Source organism: Canis lupus, chromosome 33, assembly GCF_003254725.2.
Source record: "Canis lupus dingo isolate Sandy chromosome 33, ASM325472v2, whole genome shotgun sequence".
NCBI lineage: Eukaryota > Metazoa > Chordata > Mammalia > Carnivora > Canidae > Canis > Canis lupus.
In genome coordinates, this window is record NC_064275.1 from 26,788,121 (window position 1) to 26,807,916 (window position 19,796).

General features: G+C 38.5%; 1 protein-coding gene across 1 annotated transcript in view; it reads right to left on the reverse strand.

Moving 5' to 3' along the window:
• Window positions 1-19,796, reverse strand: part of HACD2 (3-hydroxyacyl-CoA dehydratase 2) — a 111,345-nt gene that overhangs the window by 62,687 nt on the left and 28,862 nt on the right. The window contains exon 3 of the mRNA XM_025475030.3: window positions 18,656-18,674. Within this exon, the coding sequence (XP_025330815.3) occupies window positions 18,656-18,674 (19 nt within the window). The remainder of the gene's footprint in view (window positions 1-18,655; window positions 18,675-19,796) is intronic.

Consider the following 19,796-nt stretch of genomic DNA (forward strand, 5'->3'; position numbering starts at 1 on the left):
GAGGAAGAGTAGGATTATTCAGTGTTAATTCCCTCAATAACACATCTGAACAACAATGCACAAACAAAAATACCTTCACAAGAGCTAAGGATTCCAGGTGAAAGATTATAGGATCCAGGTAAAGCACGGAAATAAGAAAACATTCACTGAAGAGATTAGGAAGGGCAGTTTCACATTACCTACATCCCCCAATCTCAAGCCTGGGCAATACAGCATGGAGAGAGATACCCCTTGTTGTGGGGTAAGGAGAGTAAACACTCAACTTTATCATAGCAAAAGATCTACACCTATGGCCCCACCTGTAGAACCCTGCACTGGCCCAGTCCCTTCTGACCCAGGCTTTAGAATTACTCCAGTGCCAGGCTAGCCTCCAAAGACCTAGGATCCAGGCCCATTCCCATGAACCAGGCTTCAGGCCCATCCCAATGCCAGACAGGCCACCACAGCCCTAGCTTCCAGGCTGGCCCCTATGGACTCAGGATCCAGGCCTGACACTGCAGTCCCAGGCACCAAGCCTACCCCTGTAGACCCAGATTCAGACCCATCCTAGTGTACTCAGCACCAGGCCCACCTACCCAGCCTGCCTGACTCCAGCAGCAAGCTCCTGTGCAGATTCTCATCAGACAGCCTGCCCAGAATCTCTGGCCAAGTTGACTGGTAGAGGGTTTTCCCTGCCAAAGCCAGTATATAAACAATGGAAAAAACAACTACTTCTTCAAATGCACAGGTATCAATGCAAAGTCGCTAGGATCATGGATAATCAGAAAAACATGACACCATCAAAATAACAAAATAAATTACCTACCAATAATTGACCCTAAAGAAATGGAAAAGTATGAACTGCCTGACAAAGAATCCAAAATAATCATTACTATAAACATAAATGGATTAAAACCTACAGTAAAAAGACAAAGTGACTGAATGGATAGAAAAAAAAGATCCAACTACTGCTGCCTACAAGAGACTCGCTTTAGCTTTAAGGACACATAGGCTGAAAGTGAAGGTAGATATTCCATGCAAATGGAAACCAACAGAGCAGAAAACAGGCTAAAATGTATCAGACAAACAGACTTTAAGTCAAAAACTATCACAAGAGACAAAGATCATCAAATCATAATAAAGGTGTAAACACTCAACATGGGAGTGTCTAAACATATAAAGCAAATATTAACAGAACTGAGGAAAGAAATAAATATTAATACAATAATAGAGGACTTCAATATTCCACTTTCAATAATTGATAGGTCATTGTGACACTTATCCATTAGGGAACAGAGGACTTGAACAACAACTATAGACCAAATGGACCTCATATACACATACAGAACATTCCATCCAACAACAGCAGAATACACATTCTTTGCAAGTGCACATGGAATATTCTCCAAAATAGATCATAAGTTAGGTCACAAAACTAGTCTTAAAAATTTAAGAAGACTAAAATCTTAAGCATCTTTTCTGATCACAATAGTATGAAACTAGGAACTAATAACAGGAGTAAAATTGGAAAATTAGAAACCAAAATGGAAATTAAAAAAAAATATCTTGGGACAAATGACAGTGGAAACACAACATACCAAAACTTACGAGATGCAGCAAAAGCAGTTCTAAGAGAGAAATTGATAGCAATGCTTACAGTATAAAAAAAGATATCGAATAAACGACATAGCTTTATACCTCATGGAACTTGAAAAAGAACAGACTAAACCCAAAGTAAGCAGTAGGAAGGAAATAATAAAAGATCAGAGAAGAAATAAATAGAGACTAGAAAGACAACAGAAAAGACCAATGAAACAAAGAGTAGGTTTTCTGGAAAGATAAACAAAATTGACGAGTCTTTAGACAGACTAAGGGAAAAAAAAGAGAAACTTCAAATAAGTAACATTACAAATGAGGAAAGAGTATAACTGATACAACTGAAACACAAAGGATCATAAGAAACTATGAACATTTAAGTGCCACCAAATTTAATAACCTAGATATAATGGATAAATTCTTAGAATGACAAGATTGAATTGTGAAAAAAAGAGAAAATTTCAACAGACCAATAATGAGCAAAGAGAATGAATCAGTAATCAAAAACCTTCCAACAAAGAAAAGCCCTGGATTTGATGGCTTGGCTGGTAAATTCTACCAAACGTTTAAAGAATTAAAAGCAATACTTCTCAAATTTGTCCAAAAAATTAAACAGGAGGGAACACTTCCAAACTCATTTTATGAGGCCAGCATTATCCTGACACCAAAGCCAAGGAAGGAAACTGCAATAAAAGAAAATTACAGGCCAATATCCTTCATGAACACAGATATATAAATCCTCAACAAAGTACTAGCAAACCAAATTCAACAGCAAAAATCAGATACTATGATCAAGTGGGATTTATCTCTAGGATGAAAGAATGGTTCAACATATGCAAATCAATAAATGTGACATGCCACATTAACAAAAGCATTAAAATCATATGATAATTTCAACAGATGCAGAAAAAGCATTTGACAAAATTCAAAACCTTTTCTTGACAAAAACTCTCAACAAATTAGGTACAGAAGAAATGTATCTCAACAAAATAAAGGCAACATACGACAAGTCCACAGCTAATGTCATACCCAATGGTGAAAAGCTTTTCCTTTAATATCCAGAAAAAGACAAAGATGCCCACTTTCTTCACTTCTATTCACCATAGTACGGAAGTCCTAGCCAGAACAGTTAGGAAAGAAAAAAGAAATAAAAGGCATCCAAATCAGAAAGGAAGAAGTAAAACAGTCTATGTTTCCAAATAACATGGTTTTATATATATAAAAAAACTAGAGATTCTACCAAAAACCTGTGAAAATTAATAATTGAATTCAGTAAAGATGTAAGATATAAATTCAAATATAAAACTTTGTTGTTTATATACATTAACAACAAACTATCTGAAAAAGAAATTAAGAAAACAATCCCATTTACAATTGCATAAAAATAGTAATAATTTTAACCAAGGGGATGAAAGATCTATCTATATGCCGAAGGTTAGAAATACTGATGCAAGAAATTAAAGGCACAAATAAATGGAATGATATCTTGTGTTTGTGGATTGGAGGAATACTGTAAAAATGTCCCAAAGCAATCTACAGATTCAATGCAATCTGTATCAAAATTTCAATGGCATTTATTTTTTTTTTAACAGAAATAGAAAAAAAAATTCTAAAATTCACATGGAATCTAAAAAGACCCCAAATAGCCAAAAGCAATCGAGAGCAAAACAAACAAAGCTGGAGGCAACACATTACTTGATTTCAAAATATACTTCAAAGCTACAGTAATCAAGTATCATGGTATGAAAACAAAACAAAAACAAAAACCTAGCACGGTATGGTCATATAAATAGACATATGGACCAAAGTAACAGAATAGTGAGCCCAGAAATAAAGCCACAAACATATGGTCAACTAACTGATCTTTGAAAGAGGTGCCAAGAATACCTAATGGGGAAAGGATTCAATAATGGTGTTGAGAAAACTGGATATACACATGCAGAAGAATGAAACTGGACACTATCTCACACTATATACAAAAATCAAGTCATAATGAATTAAAGGCTTAAATGTAAGATCTGAAACTATGAAACTACTAGGAGAAAGCATAGGGAAGAAGCTTCTTGACGTTGATATGGACAATTATTTTTTGGATATGATCCTGAAAGTACAGGCGACAAGATAGACAAATGGGATTGCATAGAACTAAAAAGCTTCTGCATGGCAAAGGAAATAATCAACAGAATGAAGAGACTACCTATGGAATGCTAAATATTTGCAAACCATTCATTTGCTAAGGGGTAGATATCCAGAATATATAAGGAACTCAAGCAATTCAATACCAAGAAAACAAATACCCAATTAGAAAATAGGCAAAGGACCTGAAGAGACATTTCTTTTTTTTTTTTTAAGATTTTATTTATTTATTCATGAGAGACACAGAGAGAGAGAGGCAGAGACACAGGCAGAGGGAGAAGCAGCAGACCACTGAGCCACCTGGGCTGCCCTGAAGAGCCATTTCTTAAAAGAACACATACAAATGGCCAACAGGTATGTCAAGAAGTGGCCAACACCACTAATCATCAGGGAAATGCAAATCAAAACCACAGTAAGATACCACCTCACACCTATTAAAATCTTTTCTATTCTTTTCTTAGGTAGGCTCTAGCATGGAGTCCAACGTGGGACCTGAACACCTGACCCTGAAATTAAGAACTGAGCTGAGATCAAGAGTTGGATGCTGGGCAGCCCAGATGGCTCAGCGGTTTAGCACCACCTTCAGCCCGGGATGTGATCCTGGAGACCCAGGACCGAGTCCCACGTCGGGCTCCCTGCATGGAACCTGCTTCTCCCTCTGCCTGTGTCTTTGCCTCTCGCTCTCTGTGTATCTGTCTCTCATGAATGAATAAATAAAATCTTTAATAAAAAAAAAAAAAAAGAAAAAGAGTTGGATGCTCAACTTTTGCCACCTAGGTGCCCCAAAATAACGTTTTACAATTTTTACTTAAATTTTAGTTAACATATAGTACAATAGAATTCAGGAATAGGTTTCAGGAATAGAATTCAGTGATTCATCACTTACATACAGCACCCAGCACTCATCACAAGTGCCTCCTTTAATACCCATCACCCATCTAGCCCATCCCCCACCCACCTCTCTCCATCAACCCTCTGTTTGCTCTCTATCGTTAAGAGTCTCTTATGGTTTATTTCCCTCTCTCCTTTTTCCTCCCCTTTTCCCATATGTTGATCTGTTTTGTTTCTTAAATTCCACATATGAGTGAAATCATATGGGATCTGTCTTTCTCTAATTGACTTATTTTGCTTAGCATAGTACCCTTTAGTTCCATCCGTGTCACTGCATATGGCAAGATTTCATTCTTTTTGATGGCTGAGTAATATTCCTCTCTCTCTCTCTCTTTCTCTCTCTTTCTCTCTCTCTCTCTCTCTCTCTGTGTGTGTGTGTACAGCCCACATCTTCTTTATCCACTTATCAGTTGATGTATATTTGGGTTCTCTCCACCATTTGACCATTGTTGACACTGCTGCTATAAACATCAAGTACATGTACCCCCTTCAAATCTGTATCAAACATAACTATTCTTTTTTTAGGATGTTTATTTACTTATTTATTTTTTTAAAAAATATTTTTTAGAAAGGGGGAAGGAAGGAGGGGCAGATGGAAAAGGGAAGAGAGAATCTTAAGACGGCTCCACACTATGGGCTCAATCTCACAACTGGATCATGACTTGAGCCAAAATCAAGAGTTGGACCCTTAATCGAGACTGAGCCACCCTGGTGCCCCCAAAGTAACTATTCTTAGAAAGCCAAAAGATAAGTGTTGGAGAGACTATAGAGAAGGGGAACACTTGTATACTGTTGGTAGAAATGTAAATTAGTACAGCATTAATGAAAATATGGTGATTCTTTAAAAATTTAAAATAGAACTGCCACATAATTCAGCAATCCCACTTCTGAATACACACCCAAAAGAAATGAAATTAGAATCTTAAAGAGATGTCTGCACCCTCCATCTTTACTGCAGCATCATTCATAATTGCCAAGATAGGGAATCAACCTCAGTGTTTACTGATAAATGGATAAAGAAAATAATATTTCATACACAATCATACACACACAATATATGTATGGGATATTATTCAGCCTTAAAGAAGAAGGAAATCCTGTCATTTGAGACAACATGGGTGAATCTGGAGGTCATTATGATAAGTGAAATAAGCCAGGCAAACTGCATGGTCACACTTATAGGTAGAATCTAAAAAAGTTGAACTCATATAAGCAGATAATAGAATAATTGCCAAGAGCTGGAGAGATGGGGGAAATGGGGAGATGTTGGTGAAAAGGTACAAAGTTTCAGGTATGCAGGATAAATAAGTTCTGGAGAACTAATGTACAATATGGTGCCTAGAATTAATAATACTATATTGTATAATTGAAATTTTCTATGTAGATCTGAGTAGATCTTAAATGTTCTCACTACAAAAAAAAAAAAAAACCCTGTGAAATGATAGATAAGTTAATTAGCTTAACTGTGGTAATCATTTAACAATGTATAAAACCTCACACTGTATACCGTATATGGATACAATTTTTGACAATTATACTTTAGTAAGAGTGGGGGGGAAAAGTCCTTAGGGCTTTCAGGGAAAAGACCAAATATCTAAAAAGATCAAAATAATTAGGTTGGCATCAGACTCCCAAGAGAAACATATAAGCAAGGCAATAATGGAGCACCGTTTTCAAGAAATCCAAGGGAACAAACTGAACTGAGGATTTTACATCTAAATCAGTCCTTCAAATATCAAGGCTACAGAAAAAAGTCTTAAGCATGTGCCAAGTAGAGGAATACTGTGTGCCCACAAGCCCTTCTTGAGAAGCTACTTTTTGAGAAAGGCCATCTGACATGTGACACGGGCCCTGAGTATTCCTGCTAGGTGGGCCAAAAAGGCAAGGTGCTGATTGTTTTCCGTCCCAGTAGTTTCTTAGGTATACGTCTGCATAGAGCAAACTTTGAGGAGGAAGGCAGTATCTACTCAAAAGCAAAAAGCAAGCTTTCACTCACTCTGAAACCAGTAGATTCCCAAGCTCCATGTTCCTCTCTTTTAACACACACCATTGGACACTGCTAGCACCCACTCGACCCTCCGGGCTTACAAGTGGGGTAAAATCTGGGACAGCCCTCACAGTCCCTGACACTTGTGAGGGGTGACTTTCCTCCAGCTAAAAGGTGACAGGACACTTCAGCAAAAGGACAATGAATATTTAACATTAGACCAAGACAAAGGTGAAGACAGGACAGAAGAAAAACATATGGAGGTTATATGTTTGGACAAAGTAAAAATAACGTAAGTAAAAGACTGGGAAGAGAAGGGAGTGGGAATGATGGAAGTAGAATAAGCTCACTGACGGCCACACAGGCCATGGGTGGGGGGCAAAAGATAGCTTTAAAAATTGACAAAATAGGTCACAAGAATTAAAATAAAACAGAGAACTGAAGGGCCTTTAAAAAGGTATAAATACAGCGTCTGATTCTTGATATTGGCTCAGGTCATGATCTCAAGGTTGTGGGATCTGAGCCTCACATCAGGCTTCATGCTGAGTGGATTTTCTCTCCCTCTGCCCCTCCTACTCACAGGCTCTCTGTCTCTCAAATAAGTAAATAAATCTTAAAAAATGGGTACGAATGCAAAGGTAACCACTAGAACAAAACCTTCTAAATGCCAAAACAAATAAAAAACACAGCAAACACATCATGTAAGCAAACACAGCAAATATTACATAGCATCCGCAGCAATTATAAATGTGACAGAAAGGGCCGCAAATAAGACATTTTTTTAGCACTAAAAGTCACAATTCGCAATTAAGATGGAAGAGTTACAAAATACCTATGCACTGAATAATACAGCAACTACTTTTGCTAAAGCAGAAGCTATAGGAAAAAGAAGGAAAATTAGAAACACAGTAATAATTAAAGGCTTTAATTCTCAATCTCAGAGCAAAACAGATCATGCAAAGAATATGTAAGGATACAGAAGATCTAAAAAAAAAAAATGCCCAGCGATCTTATGTATGAATATTGAATTTTACACCTTGATGGTAAATATGAAAAAGGAAAAGTGTATTTCTTCAAAATTGGTTGTGGAGAAAAACCGATCTGGCAATATCTTTATTTTATTGAGTAAAGAACATTATGAATGCCAAACTGGAAGCTGTAGCTCCTGCAGTTTAGAAACAAAACAAAACAGAAATGTATACAGATTGGAAAGGAATAAATAAAACGGTTTTTATTCTCACAGATGATATGACTATCTATGTAAAAAATCCCAAAGAATCTACAAAAATCACTCCAGGAACTAATAAACAAGGATAGCAAGGTTGCAGGGTACAAGGTCAATATATAAAAAGTCAACTGTTTTCCTATATACTAGCAGTGAACAACTGGAATTTGAATTTTAAAAAAGCCATTTGTGATAACATCAAAAAAAGGAAATACTTAGCTATAAATCTAACAAAACCATCTGCCTGCAGAAAGCTACAAAACAATGATGAAAGAAATCAAAGAAGAGCTATTCTGTATTTGTGAACTGAAAGACTCAATATTGTTAAGATATCTGTTCTTCTGAATTTGATCTACAGATTCAATACAATCTCATTCAAAATCTCAGGAGCTATTTTGTAGATATGAGCAAACTGATTCTTAAGGTTATATGGAAGAGTAAAAGAACTATACAAGACTGAAGAAAAAACAAAGTTGGAGGAATTATATTACTGAATTCCAAGACTTAGTATTATCAAGACAATGTAGTACAGGCAAAATAATAAGACACAGAGCCGCTGAATACAACAGAGAGCCTAGAACTAGACCAACACAAATAGAATCAACTAATATTTGACAAGAGCACAAAGATAATTCAATGGGGAAAGAACAGTCTTTTCATTTTCAGTAAGTAGCTTTAAAACAACTGGACATCAAAATGCAAAAAAAAATGAACCTAGACATAGACTGGATGTCTTTTATAAAAATTAACTCAAAATTATCTGTAGAATGCAAAGCTATAAAACTTCTCAAGGAAAACATAGGAGAAAATCTACATGAACTTGGGTTTGGTGAGGATTTTTTAGATTTTATTTATTTATTTATGAGACACACACAGAGGCAGAGACATAGGCAGAAGGAGAAGCAGGCTGAGTAGGGAGCCTGATGTGGGACTCAATCCCAGGACCCCAGGATCACAAACGACCTGAGCCAAAGGCACTGAGGTGCCCCTGGTGATGAATTTTTAGACACAACACCAAAAGCAAGATTCATGAAAGGAAAAAGTAGTTAAGCTAGACTTTGGTAAGATTAAAGACTTGTGCTTTGAGAAGGACACTATTAAGAGAATGAAAAGTCACAGACTGGGAGAAATATTTGCTAAATATGTATCTGATAAAGGATTTGTATCCAAAATATAGTAAGAATTCTTAAATCTCACCAACAAGAAAACAAACAACCCAATTAAAAAATGGGCAAAAGATCTGAACAGATACCTCCCCAAAAAAGATACATAGATGGCAAATAAGAATATGAAAAGATACAACAAATGATTTTGTCATTCAAGAAATGAATATTAAAACAAAAGATACCACTACACACATACTGGAATAGCTAAAATCCAAAATACTGATTGCTGGCAAAGGTGCAGAGCAATGGGCACTTTCATTCATTACTAATGTGAATGCAAAGTGGTCCTGCCACTCTGGAAGACAATTTGGCAAATTCCTACAAAGCTAAACACAGTCCTTTGACACAATCCAACAATTGTGCTACTAGGGATATACTCTACTGATCTGGAAATGCAAAATTATTTTTTTTTTGTCCACATGAAACCAGTACATGAATATTTATAGAATCTTTATTCAAAATCATCCAAAACTGGAAGCAATCAAGATGCCCTTCAATAAGTAAACGGATAAATAAAACTGTGCATCCATACAATGGACTACTATTCAGAAATAAAAGGAATGAGCTATCAAAGCCTACAAAGACATGCATAAATCTTAAAGGCAGATTGCTAATTAAAAGAACATAGTGAAATAGAAACTATTATTGAGGGATGCCTAGGAGGCTCAGTGGTTGAGCATCTGCCTTCGGCTCAGGGCATCATCCTGGAGTCCCAGAATCGAGTCCCACATCAGGCTCCCTGAATGAAGCCTGCTTCTCCCTCTGCTTATGTCTCTGCCTCTCTCTCCCTCTCTGTGTCTCTTGTAAATAAATAAACAAAATCTTTAAAAAAAAGAAAGAAAAGAAACTTATTGAAAAGAAAACAATTATTGGAAAGATGTCCATTGTGAATGGAGAGGAAAATAATCCTCTCCCAGAAAAGCTGTACAGAACTATAAAAAAAGTCATATCACCTTCACACAAATATTCCTAAGCATTCTTGTTCCCTTTATTATTTATTTAACCACTCAACTCCTGCCACAGAGGCATAAATCAAGTAATTCTTTTGCTAAAAGAGAAGTTGAACTTTTCCCCTTTTGGCTCAATGGAATTTAATCAACTCAGTCACTAGGTGGTGTTTCCAGCTTCCTTGAACTAACCTTGCTTTGGAAGTTAAGAACATAAACGAAAGGTTTATTGACTTCAGATCGTCATAAGACATCTCACCAGAGAACTGAGAAAAAAATTTTTTTTTTGGCCTGGCTTTTTAATGAAGCAAATTAGGCTTACTTTTAAAAGACACTTTGGCGCCTTATAAAATATACAAAACAATTTCCTTCAGAGTAATGGAAAAAGTTCCAGTTTTTCATTATCTCCAATATTAATGACTAAGTCATTAGACTTGATAGAAAAAAATCCATTTCTTTGTTTTTTTTTTTTCTGGTAAACTTGTTCATTCCTTACTTTTAGCTATTGATTCATTACTATCTATTTTTATTAGAAGTCCTCCAGAAGTTCTTGAACTTCCAATAGAAAAATCTACTTATACAAGGGTGCCATCTAGTGATGACTATGGGTAAATGCATATTATAGAAACCGTGCATGTGTACATCCTCCCATTTCAATTCTGCTGAGATGTGGCTTTCAAAATGCATTGAGTGGAAAGATTTCCTTGAACTATTGTATTTGAAACAAGTTTCCTAATACTCATACGTAGGTACACTGAAAGACCCAGACTATTCTCCTTTTCTATCACTACTCAGGTAACTGAAATTTATCTCTGAAGTTACATTAGTGTCGTGGAATGTCAGATATTCTCAATGTCCCAACATCAAGTTGCAAGGAATATTAGAGATAATCCATTATCTAGCCCAACCCCTCGTTTATCAGATGTGAAAACTAAGGCCTAGAGAGAGGATGCCTGATTGGTCACAAAACTAGTAGTGTTTCCAATAGGCCTGGTTTGCTTCAGTTTGGTTTCTAAAGGACTGACGCTACAATATTACCCTACAGAGAAGATACTTTGAATACCTCAGTAACAAGTTTCCATTCAAACCAAACCTCCAGCTGCTCCGACAGAGGGTAAAAGTCCCCAGTCTAGGCTCTCTTCATGGCTTTCCCTTCTGAATCCTGCGTGGGCACAGAAACCCTGAGATCAAGTTTTGCCCACTACTCATCATTGGAGGAGCTGCTACAGTGTACTGAGTGCTGGCCAGGTGCCAGGCAGTGCACATGAGCTCTGGAGAAGTCTCCAAGCTTCCCTGCTCAGGTGTTTTGGGCTCCTAATGGGCATGTTCTTTTTCTCCCTTCCCTTTATCTCAGTACATTCACATAGAGCAAGGAACAACTGACAGAGCTGGGTGTTCCAGGCAAAAGAGACTGTACGTGCAAAATTACAGAGGTGTGAAAACAAAGTTTATTCAGAGAACAAGTGCTTTAGCTTTGGGTATCAGGAGAAGATGCAGGTGCTAAAACCATGTCTTTCCTCTTTGCTTCCTGTCTGGAAGGAAGGAAGCAAAATTTGATCAGGAGGCAAAATAATGAATGAAGAGCCAAGGCAGAGGGAGACTAAGCCAGGCTGGTGTGGAGGGCTTGACCGGTTTGGGAAAGATCATGGTTTGACCATGGTCATATGCTCTTCACAGAGAGCTCGGGTTGTTGGGACATTGGGAAACGACTGTAGCTAATAAATGACAAAGGCAGAACTGCAAAGGTGTCAAGGTTGACTTTGGCAACCTCCTATCCAGATCTCTAACCATCTCGCGGCACCCCAGGAGCAATCCAGGGGGAACCTTAGGAGCTTCTAGGTAGGAGAGACAGGACAGCCTGTTGGGAAAGGTCTCCTTCTTCCCTTCCCCATTACCACCACTTCAAACGCCCCCAGGCAGAAAGCGACACCTGAATCTAAATCTATTCCCTTTGCGAGGGGGTCAGGAGTTCCCAGAGTTGAGTACGGGAAGAACAGGGTGGAAGAGTCAGCAAGATCCATGTGAAGCTGTGGCAACTCCCAGTAACAAAAGGGGAGGTAGGTCTTAGATCTAGAGTTTGTACTTTGGGGATATGGGTATTTTTACACTGTTTGTATTTTGATACTCATTCCCTTTCTGCTCTTCTTCGCTATTTGGTAAAGTTCATTTGAAAAATGTCAACTAACCTAAGTGGAACCAAATAAAGTAGCTTTTGTTCAAAGCCATACCCCATAGGACTGGGCAGGTGCAGGGATGGAAACGGAATTCCAAGTAAGCAAATCCAGAGGAGTTAGTCCTTCCCTCGAGGATTGCTTTCCTTCCAGAGTTCTCCTCCACAACAACATGGAATGCTCTGGGTCTGGTTTTAATACGTGAGGATTGTTCCCCCATCACAATGCTGTACTGTAAATGACTGCTAAAAGCTTGACCCTCTTGAAGTGAGGAGCAGAAGGGTAATGGTTTGGAGATTTAATTCACTCTAACTGGTGGAAGAGAAATTACTTTTGCAAGAGATGTGGTCTTCTAGTGCTCATCTCCCCAGTAGCTGCTCCTCTTCCTCCCTAGCAGCATTTGTTACCTAATAAAATCAGTTCTGAAGCCACATGCTATCTACTATTATTACGGCAACTGCAAATTTCTTAAAATTCACTTTTCAAAAATAATAAAAGGTGTCATTAGTTTGAGAGAGGCGTATAGACTGGCATGTACAACAAATATTTGAAATCACAGATCCAGAATATCTTAGTAAAAGGGCTTCTATCCTTGTCTGTTGATGATATCAACTTTAGACATAATACCCTCTGGGCTATGACTGAGTTCCTCTTCTACACTTTTCAATCAAAAGAGAACTTGCAGGGGCACCTGGGTGGCTCAGTTGCTTAAGTGTCTGCCTTGGCTCAGGTCATGATCCCAGGGTGCTGGGATAGAGCCCTGCTCAGTGGGTAGTCTGCTTCTTCCTCTCCCTCTGCACCCCCCCCCCACTCCGCTCATGCTCTCTCTCTCTCTCTAATAAATAAATAAAATCTTTAAAAAAAAGAGAGAGAACTTGCAAACTTATTTAGATTGACAGTATAATTTCCAACACAAAGGTTAATGGAATGCACTCTGTCTCATCTTACCAAGAGTATCTTCAGTTCCAGCACCTCTACCTCTACTTTCTATCCCAACAAAGGAGACCCATACTCTGGGTTAGCTGATGGCCACCCCATATCCCATATACTGCTTCCACATCTAATTTGAAACACAACATAGGAAAATAGGTAATGACTTCTTTCAATACAAAGTGTACCACAAGAATTAAGAAACTAGAACCCTTCTATGTGGTCTTGTGAAGAAGACATGTCTCAAAGTGTTTTTTTTTTTTTTTAATTCTCATTTCTAAAAAGAAAAATGTTGCATAAACATAAAGAACTACAAATCTTAGGTTGAGGGCTGTAACCACAGCACTTAAAAATTTTGTCTCTGGAGCCCCTGGGTGGCTCAGTTGGTTAAGCATCTGCTTTCAGCTCAGGTCATGATCCCAGGATCTGCGATCCAGCCCTGCATCAGGCTTCCCGCTCAGGGGGAGTCTGCTCCTCCCTGCTTGTACTCTCTCTCTCAAATAAATAAATAAAATCTTAATAAAAAAAAATCTTATCTCCGAGAAAAGCAAATATGGCATCATCTCACTCACACATGGAACCTGAAAAAAAGAAACTCTAAACCAAACTCACAAATAAAGAACAGATTGGAGATTGCCAGAGGGTGGGGGTGGGAGAAATGTGTGAAGGTGGTCAAAAGATGCAAACTTCCAGTTAGAAGATTAGTAAGTCCTGGGAATGTAATGTTCAGCATGGTAACTATAGTTAATATTGTAGTCTATATCTGAAAGTTATTAAGAGAGTCATCTTAAAAGCTCTCATCACAAGAAAAAAAAAAACTGTGAGGTGATGGGCAGTTAACTAAACTTATTGTGGTCATCACTCTGCAGTGTATACATGTATCAAATCATTATGTTGTACACCTGAAACAAATACAATGTTAGATGTCAATTATATCTTATTTAAAAAAATACATCCCCAATACTGGTTTAAAATCACTCCCCCAACCCTAAAAAAGAACTCCTGTCTACATTACCAATGGAACAAACAACCTACTTTGAAATAATTGGGGCATGGGAAGCCTTATGCACAGACAGAGGCTTGACTTCTCACAGATACAAGTCCCTTATACAGAATTTTAGTCTATTGTTTCTGGAAGCTCTTTTTGCCAACTTGCATTGTCACAACTATGAGCTAGAAGCAACTCAAACTCCATATTAAGAATCAATGGTTCTGAAGCACTCACACAGAAATTATAACTTAAGAAAACTAAGAATATGGAAAAGTTATACTTACATACATATAAAAATTAAACATTACATTAGGGACAAAAACTTTTAACATTCTGTTATGTTGCTTTAGTTAATAATCACAGCTCCCACTTTGGGGGGTAGTTTTCAGCATTACCATGTTTTAGGCATGCTGATGAACAACCCAAATCTGACTGAGGTCCGGACTTTTCATCAACAATATGTAAATTAAAACCTTCTCAAGGCCCCAAAACAAATTTTAAAAGACCAAATTCTTATAGTGAAAGGTTCCACAAAGCCACAGGAATAAACTTAAGTTGTATGAATAAAAAAATAAGGCACTGGCTTTAGACTAATGCTAGAAACAGCCTATTTATTCTTAATTTATTTTTCAAAAGAACTGAAAACATTTTGAAACAAGTTTTGGAAAATGTCAGTAGAATTTGGTAAGATGAGGACCAAATGTTCACTGAGCTCCCACTAGGTGCCCTGTATTGTTAGATGCTGGGTTACGGGCATGAGTAAGAAACAGTTCTCATCTCTCAAAAAATTCAGTGCTGTTGATTGGGGATACCGGTACAGTGATAGATCATATTATATAGCAGAAAGTATAACAACAGTGAGGTGCAGGATATTCCAGAAAAGTGAGGAATGGTACCCAATTTAGCTAGTGCGTGGTAGGAAAGTTTACTGGAGGAAGAATGGTAAAGCGTTGCCAGCCCAAAGGGTACACTGCTCATTCCAGACAGAGAGCAAAGCCTGGCACAGACAAGAGGCAGGAAGTAGCACAGCAGAGACTCACAAAAAGGTCAGAATGCCTGAAGCATGGAGTGAGAGGCAGGGCATCGGTAAGGCTGGGGAGGCAGGCAGGGTCCAGAGCATGGAGAAGCTGAAACCAAGGAAGGGCTGTAAGTAGGGAAGTGACAAGCTTTGAATTATCCTTTAACTAAATCCCTCAAGGGCTACGTGAAGCATGGGCTTAGATTCACAACTCTTGGTTCTAGGTCTTATTAACTGTGAACTTTGGCAAGATATAAAACTTTCCAAGGGGGCGCCTAGGTGGCTCAGTGGGTTAAGCATCTGACACTTCAGCTCAGGTCCTGATCTCAGGCTCCTGGGATGGAGCTCAGCAGGCAGTCTGCTTCTCTCTCTCCTACTGTCCCTTCCCCATCTTGTGCACATACTTGTACTTTGATAAATAAAATCTTTAAAAAAAAAAAAAACCTTCTAAACTTCAGTCTTGTCACCCGTAAAATGGGAAATAAATGAGATAATGAATGTAAAGCACTGGAACATAGTAAATGCTCAGTAAAAGATAGTCGTATTATTACTATTAATATTATAAACCTAGAAGTTCAGGGAGATTCATAAGGGAGTCTAGATGAGGTATACTGAGCCCCTGAACAGTGATGAAAAAAAACCAGAACAATCTGAAAAATATGCAGGAAACAAAAATGATAAAATCTGATGACCACTTGGCTATGGGAATGTGGGTCAGGGGGAAGGAGGAACAATCAGTGAGCTCTAGGTCTAGGTTAGGTAACTAAAGGGCTGGTGGTTGGTGGTGCCCCTGATGAAAAGTATAGGAAGCAGAACAAGCCTGGAAATCTGCCTCAGATTGAGGAGAAGGTGTGTATTCAGAAGCAGAGAGCCAGCAGGTAAAGGAATGACCTGGAGTCTGGGGTACATGGGTGGCTTGGAGTTAAAAAGTAGGTGTCACAAGTATCTCACAGCGTGAGAAAGAAAGAGATTATCGACAGAGGGCACATTCAGTCAGAAGAGCAAAGAGTTAGGTCAGACTCTCGGAATACCCACAATGAAAAGCCAAGGAGAAAAACAAAAGGCCCCAAGGAAAGACAAGAAACACAAGACAGGAAGAGCCAGAATGGCTCACTAAAACGGAAACTAAAGGAACAGGACCTTGTGAAGGGAGTCATCAGTGGTGCCCCATGTGGTCGAAAAGTCCAGTAAATTCCAAACATGTCCTCAGAATTTAGCAGAAACTTGCTCATTTTAGACCAAAGGGCAATTTTACTAGGACAAGGAGATCAAACTGCTGGGTTAAGGTATTAATGGGAATGACAAAGTGGAAAAGAGTCCACGGCAGATCTGATAAAAGGGACAGAAGGAATGAAGTAGTGGCAAGAAAGGAATGTAGGGTCAAAGGTTAGATTAAAAATTATTTTTAGGGGGATCCCTGGGTGGCTCAGCGGTTTGGCGCCTGCCTTTGGTCCAGGGCATGATCCTGGAGTGCCGGGATCGAGTCCCACGTTGGGCTCCTGGCATGGAGCCTGCTTCTCCCTCCTCCTGTGTCTCTGCCTCTCTCTCTCTCTCTCTATGTCTATCATAAATAAATAAATAAATAAATAAATAAATAAATAAATAAATAAATCTATCTTAAAAAAAATAAAAATAAAAATTGTTTTTAGGATGGCGTATCCTGAGCATTTTGGGAGAAGAAGGTGGATGACAAAGAGTGAAGTCACAGGAGACAGAATCACTGACAGAGCAAGGTCCTTGAGGAACTAAGATGAATTTTTAAGTATCTATTAAGTGTCAGGTTCCATGCTAGGCCCTGGGACACCTGTCCACAAACTATCCAAGCGGATTATGACAGGAACACCAGTCTGTGGAGTGCACCCCTCCAGGGAAGCTCAGAAGGGTTTCCCACCTTACTGCAGGTTTCCCAAACCCAAGCTGTGGCTGCTCACCTTCCTACTCTCACTGTCCAACCCAGTGTCTGGCACCCGCTTGCCAGGCATTCATACGAATGAATACATATACTGGGTTAAGTATATATAATAAAGAAACTTTATTTCTAGGGACAGAAATTGTACAAAGATGTATGAAAATACATTCTAAGATAAAGGGAATTGGGGCATTAAAATACAATGAAATATTAATTAAAATGTAGCACGCATGCTCAGAAAACATGCGTCCTAAGGCAGCTGAAGGTTAAGAGAATGGGGAGAATGGGGCACACGTTCAATCATGTGGAAAAGGCCTGAAGTGGTTCCAGAACTCTGTCCGGCCAAATTGTATCTCCTAATCTGCAAGCTTATGCTTAAAATTCTTTTAACCATCTAAGAAGGGACAAAATTTTCCATCTCAAAATTGTAGATAAAGGATTAAAAAGGAAATGTGTGTGAAATTATGTATCAGCTAACACCTAGTTACTGGTATGTGACATAGCCCAGGTCTCATAACCGCTGGAAAGGCAGCCCATGGGGCAGATGAAACCCCAAGCCCTTTTCAAATCTCTTGCTCAATGGTTCTAAAGCACCGCTTCTTAACATTTTGAGGATCACATACTCCTGTGGGCATCTAATGGAAGTTATGATTTCTACCCAGCTGCCCCTAAAATAAATACAAACACATGCATACAAAATTATACAAATCATGAGAAATCCTTAATTGTAGACCTCTTTCCTAGCAGGAAATTAGCTGAGGTGCAGCTGTTTACAACGAAGATGCTTTCTTCCTAAAGTTAATGGAGCCAGGTATCAGAGTGACCCTGCAAAACCTTCAGGGGATAGCTTGTTGCATGTCCACCTGTGTGTCCTTCTGAACTAAGTCTCCTCATCTCTTAACTCCACAGTGCCTAGAACATATTACGCACCCAGTTAAGTTGTGAATTAAGTTGATAGGACCAAAATGGTTTGGATGCACGGTTCTGGAGTTTTCAGACCTTTGGTGCTTCCCGAGGTCAAGTGAAAATCCTTCTTTTCAGAGACAAGTCTAGACACATAGCAACCACCATGGGCTTACTCTGTATAGAATCTGTCCACTTTCCAATTGATTTCTATCTAATTAGAAGGGTCTAACCCACCCCAGACAAGAAACTATACTGCAGTTCTAGAGCAGAATTTGATGACCTGCCCCTTCCCCTCAAAAGAAACACACTGAATCTGCTTTTACTAGAAATCCCTTACATATAAGTCTTTATACTTAAATTCTTCCAATCCCTCTCACCTAAATTCAGTATTCATCTGGGAGGTAAGCAATAGATGTAGTACTCCATCTTAAACATGGGGAAAGAGCATGTAATATTTAAGTGATCACAGAAAGGGCTTTCTGCATAGCCCAGAACCAGGACCCCAAGTCACATTTTAATAAATTTGCTAGTGCTTCTGTCATTTTTATAACAAGGTGAGAGGGGTCTCTTTAAATTGACAGAGTGAAACAGCTGTGACATTTAATAAACTGTTCAGTGATAACATCTAAGTAGTACCTAACATTTTAGAAACCAAAAGCCATGCCAATGTAAGCAATTTTACATATGATTTAAATAGCTTAGGTTTTTTCAATATTAAGTCATAATCAAATGGACCTATTACTTATGAATTTTAAAAAAAGCAGAATTCACTGTACATAGTAGAGGGGAAATTCCATACTTACCTACTGCACAATGTAAAATCTAGAGAAAAAAGGGGAGAAAAAAAGAATTAGTAAAGATCAATAATAATACAGTTTATATAAACTCACCTTTCAGCATTAGACTTGAAAAACCAAACATTCCATTTTTAAACTTGGCTATTTAACAAAATGTACATTCTTGTTTATTTTTGTTTGTTTTTAGTTTGTGTATCCATAGAAGATTTCATAAGGAGTAAGTCTTTTCCAGTAGTCTGCCAAATGTCAAGGATCTTTTATAATACATAAACTTGTAAGAGCAATAGGTGTACATCTCCCATGCCCCATATTCTACAGAACAGAATTGTCACAGACGACAGAACACAGGGTGAGGAGAGCCTTTGTTGGCTCTTCTTACCCATAGGCCATTCAATGCAGACATTCATTCATCCTACAGAGCTCCACAGTCAGACTCCATTTTGTCTCATCTGGTAACCTCATTACAATTCCCAGTCCAATCTGCTGCCCCAGATCTCTTCATGTTCCAGGCCCATACTGCAAACTGCCTTTGGACATCTCCATCTAGGCGTACCAGCAGCAGCTCACACATGGCATGCCTCTTCAACAAATCCCCTCCATCCTCCCCCTTCATACCTGCTATGGCTCTTGATCGTCAGCCTCCCAGTCTCCTAAGTTCAGCTGTTCTTTCCTTCTCCTTACCTATAAGTCCCACTGGTTTCTAAGCCCTGCCAATGTTTCGGGCATCGGTCCTTCCTGTTTTTATTTCCAATGCCTTGGGTGAGACTGCTATCTTCTTTCCATCTCAGTGGCCATCCAAGTGGTCAATTAGGTTATTCTAAACTGTCTTCTAATGCATCTTGTATATGGCATGGCTTTAACCCTGGTGGTGGTTGTGGTAAAGATGTAATCTAAAGAGCTGGGTTCAAGATGGCAGTGTAACAAGATCCTGAACTCACCTCCTCCAAAGACACAACAAATCTACAACTCAGTATCGAATAATTCCTTCTAAAGGGCCCTAAAAGTTCAATGAACAGAGCCTCCACAACAAAGAATAAAAGGATAGCAGCAAGATAGGTAAGCGGGGGCAGAAATATAGACTTGCTAGGGAATAAAATAAACCCCAGCTATGGTGGGTCACAATTGGGAGGGACTTCAAAAGTGTGAA